General features: G+C 41.3%; 2 protein-coding genes across 7 annotated transcripts in view; one reads left to right on the forward strand and one right to left on the reverse strand.

Moving 5' to 3' along the window:
- Window positions 1–3,889, forward strand: part of LOC110979526 (uncharacterized) — a 25,989-nt gene extending 22,100 nt beyond the window's left edge. For all 6 annotated transcript variants that reach the window (XM_022235387.2, XM_087133577.1, XM_022235390.2 and 3 more), the window contains 2 exons: window positions 920–1,097; window positions 2,084–3,889. In XM_022235387.2, the coding sequence (XP_022091079.2) occupies window positions 920–1,097; window positions 2,084–2,220 (315 nt within the window). In that variant the 3' untranslated portion in view covers window positions 2,221–3,889. The remainder of the gene's footprint in view (window positions 1–919; window positions 1,098–2,083) is intronic.
- Window positions 2,699–10,317, reverse strand: LOC110979527 (uncharacterized). Its single transcript, XM_022235392.2, has 7 exons — window positions 9,595–10,317; window positions 8,479–8,913; window positions 7,801–7,866; window positions 7,051–7,170; window positions 6,156–6,296; window positions 5,163–5,334; window positions 2,699–4,422 (listed from the first exon to the last, which is right to left on the reverse strand). The coding sequence occupies exons 2-7, from the start codon at window positions 8,911–8,913 to the stop codon at window positions 4,325–4,327; spliced, it is 1,032 nt and encodes a 343-aa protein (XP_022091084.2). The 5' UTR covers window positions 9,595–10,317; the 3' UTR covers window positions 2,699–4,324.
- Window positions 10,318–10,382: the final 65 nt, after the last annotated feature.

A 10,382-nucleotide genomic window follows, 5' to 3' on the forward strand; every position in this document is an offset into this window, starting at 1 on the left:
AAATTGGAATTAAATAGAGGTATTACTTTTTTAAAATATAACAAAATGCCAATATATGACTTTGAACCCTCAAAACGGGAAAGAGCAGAATGCGACTTTACGCTCATTTTGTCGTGCCAGGTCACATACATGTATGTATCTTGCATGATGATTATGAATTGCCCCAATACGCTTCAGTGCCCATCGGCAACCATCAGCGTCCAGTGTTCACCATCGCATGACCAATAATCAGGCCTTGGATGCGTTATGTTGAAGAGTGGCATGTTAGATGCATCAACACATTGAGAGCACTATGTGCATATGATGCATGATATGCACACATTTTGGTCATTGGACCTTGGCCTTGCAATTGCCATTTGAGATGGCATCCTTGTCATAGATTGATCACTCTTTGGAGGTGAGAGTCGGACTATTTCTTGGTACAATACTTGTTTTACTCTCAGAGGTGTCGAGACCCATACATGACATGACTCTTCATACTTAAAAGTGTCACCCTTATTCTTACAAGTAGTTTTAAGTCCAGAAAAACACTCACCTTTCACATTTGACCCAAGATGGCTGACTTGGAGAAAAGAATTTATTGGCTACAGCTTGGAGAAAAACACACATTATGGGTAGTGGTTGCAGCTGCTAGCAAGTGGCTTTCATAGTCGTATGTGTTATTTCAGCCATAGACCTGTGTACTTCAAGACTGTTTTGATTCGCTTAAGCAAATTTAATCAATAAAGGACCCCTTGACCTAGTTTTTATACCTGAGATTGTTCATTGGTTACCTCATATTGCACATTTCAATGTGAACATATGAGAACATCACAGAAGTAATCAAACATTCTGTTAGATACATCTCATGCAGTCTGTACTGGCTTTGTATATTATATCAAAACTTATTGTAATGACGCATATGTCATTTGCTTGACAGTCCACCACATCGCCACCCCAACCAAGCTCAGAACCAGCCCCTGTTCAGGCCGACCCAGTGCCTTCCGGCAACCCCACCGTGCCAGCCAGCATCTGCAAGCTGCATCTCTTCAACCACATCGTGTGTGTTGAGGAGGAGCTCAAGCGACGCATGGACTACGTGGAGGAGCAGATCGAAGGTATAGTATGGCTGATGGTTGCATTGGCCTTGTGCATGACTCATTGAGGGCGTTGCTTCAAATGGGCCTGGTCCACAGGCTCATTGTAAACAAGAGACCTGTGTTTATGTCAAGGCAATAGAGGTTATGTGTTAATGCGTCCTCTGAGGGCAAGAGCTCGATATCACTGGGATAGGCTCAGGTCAATCTTTTGTGCATTTGTTGTTACTAAAATGAGATAACAAAAAAGCCTCCGACACACCGTGTAGACGTCAACAATGCACAACCTCTATAAAATTTGAAAGCCCTTCTTCATGATAGTGTTTCCTTAATGAAAAAAATCTGAAAATTTTTACTTGCTTTTCAGCAAGTTGTTTTTGAGCCGCTGCAGAGTCGGGTGCAGACTTCAGGCCAGTTCTTACTTGTGTTGTCAGACCAAATCTTTGTGCTGAGAACTCGCACAAGTTGAAGCTATTCCATTTTGATTTTACTGCATTTTGTGACGTCATCTTTACTTTGCTTTTGCCCATTCCTAAAGTATGAACCATCCTCAAGATGTTCGGTTTTGTGAGAATATAAAGTCTCAGCACCACACATTAGAGCTGCACTATTTAGGGCGTCCATTCTGTTTGGAAAGCATAATGTTGTGAAAGAAAATGTTAATTGCAAGCAAAGTGAAACTGTGGCACATTCATTTGAAAAAAAAAAGTGTGATAAATGTTACTGGCAAAAAGAAAGCATTTATGCGAGCGTTGTCAGTGTCTTTTACCAAGATGGACATTTAAAAGATTAATTGCAAAATGTGCAAGTTGCCAGTGCATTTGTTTCATTATTACTGCCGATGTCCAAACCTGACAAAGCGTGCGTAGGTGCAGTAAACCACAGAGTGAAAAAGTGACATTGATAATGAATGCAATTTCACCCACATGATTTGTACACCAATTCAATTTTCTTTGAATTGAACAGTTTGCACAGAAGTGAAACGCTCAAATACTTCCTCTTTGCAGCTTTGGAGCTTGCCTTCAACCAATCAGCCGAGAGCAAGGACTCACAGTACAATCCCCCAGACCCCCTGCAGATGAAGCGGACAATCAGCGTCCTCATGGATGATCTGGAGCGGGTCAATAAACTTGTTTCAATTTGAAAGACCAACAGACACACATACAAACACACAGACAAACACACACAAGCCTCTTTGCTTCCCTCAGGTAAGCAAATACAATTTGTGGTCAGGCAGCGGGAACCATTTTGACGGAGTTGATAAGCATAGATATTTCCTATGCTAAGGCTGTGTCCAAAGACTTGGCTGCGGCTTGAAATTACACGCGACTCTATGGGAAGCGGCTGCATCCACAACCATATATTTGTGTACAGTTTCAAGCCACAGACAAGTACACATTCGGACACAGCTTGAGAAATTTTTGCTTAGCAAAAATGAGCAACCAGTAATACATGTCATGCAATGTTTATGACTCATGGCCGGTTTCCTGCTGATATCTGCTTAGCCTAGAAATGTGCTAAGCAACATTTTCCACTTTACAGCTCAGTGACTTGGGGCCAAGAGGGTGGCTAGAGAAATATGGCAGTTGGACCAGCCAAGCAAATAAGTAACATTCACACAATTTGTCAAACTCACCAGCAAAGCTTTTATTACAGCAAGCGTATGAATGCCACTTGTCTGTTCCACCATCCCAATAACTTTAAACTACTATCATGTCATAAATATTCATGATAGCAACATTAATATGAATATACATAAGCTGATTCTGCACACCTTGCAGTCTTACAATGCAAGGTACCAAATTAATATTAATTAGTCAACTATGTTCAGCAGCAAGGAATGGAACAAGACCTTTATAATTGTACTGAAATATGGCAAAGCAGTTACTGTGAAATCTTACAAATGGTAGTTTGGCCAGAGGAGTGGGCTAAATGCTGTTACCCCTGATCATTGGGCTTTTATTCAGTTTTGAGTGCATCTCAACACCGTGGAGTGGATGCACAGCCTTTTAATGTACACAGAAGGAACATATCAGCCTGTTACCTGCAGTTCCAGTGATACTGTTCAGATTCAAACCCACTTTATGAAAGTGTCTTTGCACTCCTTTTCTTTAGAGTTTCTGTAATGCTGAATAAACTCTGTAGACATTCTTTTTAAGGAGTTGTAAAATATATACAAAGTTTTTAATGTATAAAAGGGAACATTCCATGGCTTTGAATAGTCTTGATATTCATGTTTTGTCAAATACCTGTGTTTCTTGAACCTCAACCGTTCCAGTAACCTCAAAATTCAGCCGTAGGGTCTTATTATGGATTCATGACTGTGGAGCTGAGCTTCTTTAAGCCTGATTTAAATTACTTGACTGTGGCTGATAGTAACACACACACCTGTGGGATGTGGCTTTAGCTTCTAGACACCGGCTTCACAGGCGAATATGCCATCTCTAGCCTAGCCAAGCCCTAGCCGAGTGATTTGGGCATAGCTTGTTTTTTTTCATTAAGCTGACTCAGAAGGTTTCTCAGCTTGTCTTTCTGTTCCCTTTTCTTTGTACACTCACTTCAGAAGTTTTCAGAAATTTAGCTCCGAGTGATATTTCTGCTCATCTTTTTATAAAATGCCTATAGCCAGAATAACATATCAGTCGCTACATTGTCAGTAAAGTTGTTTGAATGTTCATATGCACATAAAAAGTTGTTTATATCTTGCTATTGGGTGACATTGGATAATGTAAGGGAATCATAAACATTAGCTTTGTATATGTATGATCATGGTAATAACAAATGGTCAATTAAAGCGTTTTGTTCAACGGAAACCGGTTTCATCTTATTGTATCGTGACTTCATCTGTAATTCTTGTGACCTTAATGACTATTTAGTAAACCTGCTGGGTTTTTAAAAATTTTTTTCTGGGGGGGGTTCAATGGCCACAAATCAGAAGCCATTTGAGAACTTTACCAACCATGATCAGCTGTTAGGAGTGAAGTCACTGTTCATGGGTAATAGATTTGTAAAGATTTTTTCAATGATTGGAGTGGTTGGAACTGGCTCTTCCAAACATTCCGTCGGAAGGATCAGGAACCAACAAGCACCCCAGATTTGTACTTGGAGATCAGTTGTAGTTACGAGTTCCTTATGCTATCAGCAATGTGCGGTATTTCCATATTCCAGGTTATTCTCATCACAGAGGTGTTACAAGAAGGGTATAAAAATATACCTGATATTGGGTATGATACAAAATGCATGATCTTCTACATGTGACCTGTGCTTAAGGTGTAACTCGGAGGTGGTGAATCGGTGTAGGCTGGTAGCTCTATTGTAGTATCTACACGTTGAGTCGCAAGGTAATCTGCCAGATAGAAATCAGGGTTTCAAAGAGACATTAGGGCCCAACAGAGAGGAAAGTCTGCCTGTTCTTGGTTTGTTGAATTCAACAGGCTATTTGTTCATCTGCTTTTTTCAGGTAGGTGGTAGTACTGAGTTAATTGATTTGCCATTTAGTACTTCAGTGATGGTACGTTATGTCTGGTTGGGTATCCCTCAAAAATGTGTTTTCAGAGCAAGCAACAATCATCTAAAACGAGCTTATTTTTGCCATTCACTGTATACTATAAAATTCTTTTTCCAATAGACAAAAATTAACACATTTTAGCCCTTTTTATTTGTCTGGTATCTTACATGGAATTGACATCAAAGTTTGGACTCCAGCCCTCTTTCTTTCGTCAGTATGAAAAATTGGGAGCGGGGGGGTGTTGAACCTAATGGCAATGTCATTTTCAAAGGGTGGTGTGATACAGTAAACACATGGATTGGCATAATTCAGTGACCAGTCTATGTGCCCTGATGGGCTGTAAGTGACCAGAAGATCATGTCATTTCATATAGGCCTGTATCAGTGAACTCTGCTTGACCGTGCTTTAGTTCAGGATGGCGAACCCTTAAGAGGTGTATTATAAATCCATAGTTGAAGCCCAGACGATCTCTGACCGTCGTAGATTCAAAGCATTATCATTTGAATGAAATGTCTTATCCATGGCCCAAGCCTCAGCTGGGAACAGCAACCCGAAAGAAAAAATGTGACTTCATTTACCACCGACTGTGTTTGGGTGGTGAGGCTGTACGTTTCGTGGTGCATTCTGCAGTGGTACAATGCCCTCGACATGATACCCAGGTGGCTGCTGCTGATGCTGTTGGTATGGCATAGCAAGCTGCACAGTTGGGTTGTTCCCAGTCACATAGCGCACCGGTGTTTCAAAGCGAACCTATGGAAATGTTGACGATTACGGCAAAAGAAATCCAACATAAGTTTTCCTCAAAGGTCAGTCATATTGGTATTCTTTTATGATACAGAATGTAAGTTTTATTTTACTTTAAGTGCAGTAAGCCTTTCGCAAGTATAGTATACCACGTTCTTTAAATTCATATGAACATTCGGGGGAAGCAAAAGTAAGTGTCTTTCGTCTGGGGAATTCAAATTGTTTATGTGCATTGTGCAATCATATAAATCAGTGTACCAGATTTTATTCAAATTTAACTAGCAAAAGGCTTATTGTTTCATACACACAGGCAGCCATCATGCTGGCTTGGTATGGTGCCCTTGTTGCTATCCAATCTTCATCTGGCTGTTGCATATACCATAATACAGGTGCAGTGTGTTTACACCCAAAATCTTGCACACACGAATGTGAGGCCATTCTCACATTGCCCACTAGTTGTATGGGTGGTCCCTCGGTGACAGAAAGAACACCCCTGGTTGGGGTTAGGTAATGGTAGTACCTGTATACATTTGTTGCGTTATTTAGTATTCTAGTAGCATATACATGTATAGTGTTTTTAATGCAGTGTTTGATTGCTGATTTTGTAGTGACGGCCAGCCGTAGTTTTTTCCAGCCCCTAGTAGGCAAAGTGTAACGTGGAAGAAGCCAGTACAAACCCATTAGTCAGATGAGCCCTGTTCTCCCCAATACATCCATACCAGGACTTGTCCAGACCTGTATTAAGATCACGTAACCATATGTTTGAGGTCCACTTCTTCATTTCAATGAGCGAATATTTTCTTTCAAAGCAACAAACTAAATCTTACCGTTTGGTTTGGCTGTCGGGACGGTGGCGATTGACAGCAAGCGCATCGGTGTCGGCAGCAGTAGGTGGACTGTGTGATTGCCACTACCATCTCCCCAAGTGCCGTGATGCATACCAAGATGTCAATGATGCCGTTACCCACCTGTTCATGATGTAGGAGATACATTGTCATGAGTACATGAATGTACTCATGAGTTAATGAATGTATTCAAACGTTGCTGTTCCACTTGAATTCTTGAATTTGATGAATGTAAATTTCAGTTTGGTGTTTCACAATTGATTTTTAGCTTAAATTTTGCAAAATCTGTGAGTAGGTGTTATAAAACAAATATTGACTGCTTTATCTCGCGGTAAAGTAAAACTATCCTCCCTCGGTGGTCCATGGAGCATTAAAATAGATTGTCCATAGATCACCTTGGGAGGATAGTTTTACTATAACACCTGAAGCAGTCCATATTTGTAAATAAAGTTTAGGACTACCCATACAACATGCATTAACCCAAAGAAAAACAGCCTTTTGACTTCCATAAGAGTCTAATATTTAGTGTGCCCTCTTCCGTTTCTGATGACTTAGACTGCCTTTTGTTTACCCACGCTGCACTACAGACGAAAAGTCATACAAGACCTGCCTTCGCAAGAGTTGTCATTCAAATGCTCACAGCACTACACTGTACTCAGATGATGTGGACCGCTGGAAAAAAGTTATGTTATCAAACAATGAGACAACGTAATGCTGGCCCAGTGACAGAAATACCATCAGAATTCCTGGTCTTGATTGATAAACTACGACAGGGTCTGTTTCAGTGCCTATGACTGTGCGAGAGACAAAACGAGCACAACGAGAAGTGGGCCTTTCAACTTTGGCAAATGACTATACTAGTACATTGGATACTCGCCACCCAGTAAGATGAATAGCCATCATGATGATACTCGTTGGCGGCTGCAATACCTGCTACTGTTGCGCTACAACCCGCTACCACTGCTGAGAACACGGACATGACTAAACAGGAATTGATCTGCAAGACGAAAGAAAGCAAATTAATTCGGAGCTCTGAAATATTTTGCATTGAAGTGTTAATAACTTCTTCATTTCAATACAACCACATCTTGATCATCACCGCTATAGCATAATCAGTTTTGTTTGGAGTTTTGTTTTGGACAGTACTGCCAGAAACACATTTAAACGTAATACCGTTGTCCTAATTTTATCTAGTACTGAGTTCTTTTTCTCGGTATCATTACCATTGTGTTTGGCATGCACTACCTTCATACTCGGCGTGCATGAGTATAGTTAGCCATATGATGCAAGATATGGGGCGGAGAGAACCCCCCCCGCCTTTGTGTTGGTCATAGTTTGATCGGAATCTCAGGAATTCTTTACAGACTTCTAGGAGGGATGTGTTAGGTAACAATAGTCTAGAGTGTGTATAGGGATTGGACATGGGGGAGGTACCCATCGGCCCCATATCGTGCACGGTATCTAGTTAGCTCAGTATCCACAACTGCTATCCAATGATCTACAACTTAAATACTAAACTCCAAAATACTGTTGGTCTCGTCTCGTGAACGTCCAATAGTTTTGAAAGTGAATTATGCTGTAACATAAGACTATCATAAAAGTACATGTATATGGTTGTACGGCTTACCACACAATTCTGCATGTTCGTTGGTTTTGTGGACAACACACCGAGTATTCCGGCGGGGAGGTAGAACTAGTGCATGAAAGAAAAGGAATGAAGTCAGTAGTTACTGACGTCAGATTGACATACCACGAGGTGACATAGCGATGACCCAGATGAGATATAAAACTCAGACTCTGCCCAAGATGGAAATTTATTAACCAGTGACTGTAATGTATTTTACTTATAAATTAAAGAAAAGGTAGGCTTGCAATAAATAATAACTGTTGGAGCCTCCGCGAGATTGTACAATTGAAAGGCAAATCCTAGAGACTTAAGCAGTAAGTGTAAAGTCGAATTTCATTGTACAGCTGTTTGAATCCTGTAGAGTCTGCCCTGGAGTACTCTGTAAATTGTAACTGTGGACTGTAATAATTTCAAGAGAGACTGTTTAAACAAAAGCTTTGCATGACAAAATTACTCTTATTAAAGTGCGAAATCGAGGACTTATCGATCACCAAGTGCACGAAATTCAGGAACTTTGAAGTAGTAGACAGAGAGTGTACTATTGCATCAATAATAGTTTGATGGCCGCTTGGTATTTTGAAAAGGTAACTATCCTCGGTATGCAAGCCAAAATTCGGAGGTGGCCAAGTGGTTATGGCTCGCGATTTATTATCAGAAGTATAACCAGAATATACTTACACAAATTCCAGCCCAGATGGGAAGGCCGACTAAAGCGCCCCAAGTGTTTATTGCAGCTGCCACAACACCGAGCACGGCTGATACGATGCATATGACGATTTGAAGACTTCCCAGCGTCTTGGCCGTTTTGGCCCGGTACCGCCTGGCTGGAGACGTCGGGACGACGGGGCCCAGGATGACGGTCCCGTGGTCGGGAGAAGATCGGGCGGCCGGGTACAGCTGCGGCTGGGGTGATAACCCATTGGCTCGGTATAACTGGTGTTGCTGCATTACCGGTTGCTGTCGCTGTACTTCATACTGCTGTTGCTGTTGTTGCCGCTGCTGCTGCTGCCGAGGGGGACGCGGGCCCTGTTGTTGAGTGGACGCGAACTCCCGATCGTGCTCGACGCGGATGGTCGGTTGGTTGCTGTCTTCTCGTTTGATTTTCTTCACCATCTCGAATGATAACCAAGGTTTGAAATCATTTGCCTTAATTTTGGCGGTTTAGAAATCAAAAGATGAAAGTTGTTGGAGCACCACTTTTTGACCTGCAGAGTGACACTGCAGTTGTATTTCGTTTCCTGCGAATTATTTCATGTAATGATGGTGTTCAAGTCTCCGGATCCCTACTGTTGTTTATTTAATAACTTTATTATTATAATTCATGGATTAAATTTAGGATGAATTTTAAGCGTTGTATATTATGTCATTCCTCACTACTCTAAATCGATCCCTTGAATTGACTAGCACAGACATACACATGTCGCAGCTTTTTTAAATTGGAATTCTCCGTTATCGAAGCGTCCCCTTTTTCTAGTGGAAGAGCTACCAAATGTCATTCCAAAACATGTAATTGCGGCTACATCAATTTTGTTCGAAGAAAAACTCTGTAAAAACAGTTTACTATTACGTGTTCCGTATGATCAGCACAACAAAGCATAAATTTGCCAAAATTTGGAATGTTAATGCAGCATAGTACGAAAAATACAATAGCATTACTTTATGCAGAGATACAAACTACAAGATAAATATAGGCCTACATCGATTTGCCTCTTTTTACACAAATGAACTGAACCTTACACAGACTGAACCTTCGTGTAACTGAAAATTCACATTGAGGATTTCGCTTGCACTTACTTTGTGTTAATATCAAATGACGGAAAAACATCCACAGATTCTAGGCTGAAACACATCCATTTCATAGAAAAAGCAGTTCATTCGTATTCACGTCACCTATAGTAGTACTGACGAAAGCGCCAAGGCAAACGGACTTTGGTCTTTATCACTGCCAGTCTCGGAGTAACAGTCACGCGAAATGTACACTACGGCAGAGGTCACGGGTTTGTAGGCTGCTTTGTACAGTGAACATGTACTTTATAATATTCATCCCGGTCAAGTACGGTGGAACTAGGAGTGAAACTATCGCGAACTAATAATGGACAACATGCAAGTGCTGATCGACGGTTCAAAGTTTGATGAGGTAAATACTTAGACGTGCTCAGACTGCTGCCAGTGGATATTAGACGAAAGCTGAATAAAAAAGAGTTATTGGAGCTGATGCCAGTCGCACTGTTGAGTTATGAAGTTGTTTTCAGAGAACTTCTCCAGATCTGTTAAAGGTGGAGCGCACGTGTTTGTAAGCAACTTGACAAGACGCCCATCATGCATTATGTTTTAGGTCTGTTGTTACATGATAAAATTTTCCAAAGTTATCTAGTTGGGGGATTTGGGTTCACAGATCATAACTAATCTGCATCAAGTGGTAGACAGGGCACCGGTCCATTCGTTTCGGCTCGGACGAAACCGTACGCCGTACGTACAAAATATTGTAGACATTCACCATATAGCGTCGTTCGAACCCAGCCCGCCATCATGCTGCGGTCCTTCCCAAGACTTCGCTTCGGCTTTGCACCGTCGATCGGTTG

This window comes from Acanthaster planci, linkage group LG02, assembly GCF_054643075.1.
Source record: "Acanthaster planci isolate LZ-2023a linkage group LG02, COTS_SCS, whole genome shotgun sequence".
In the NCBI taxonomy this organism is placed as follows: domain Eukaryota; kingdom Metazoa; phylum Echinodermata; class Asteroidea; order Valvatida; family Acanthasteridae; genus Acanthaster; species Acanthaster planci.

What these genes read in the sequence shown, in the direction of transcription:
- LOC110979527 (XM_022235392.2), bottom strand. Translation starts at nt 8,913, where the DNA reads ATGGTGAAGAAAATCAAACGAGAAGACAGCAACCAACCGACCATCCGC. An exon ending in CGAACATGCAGAATTGTGTG is followed by an intron (nt 7,171 to 7,800) that starts GTAAGCCGTACA and finishes TTCGTCTTGCAG; the next exon opens with ATCAATTCCTGTTTAGTCAT. An exon ending in CCCGACAGCCAAACCAAACG is followed by an intron (nt 5,335 to 6,155) that starts GTAAGATTTAGT and finishes ACATTTCCATAG; the next exon opens with GTTCGCTTTGAAACACCGGT.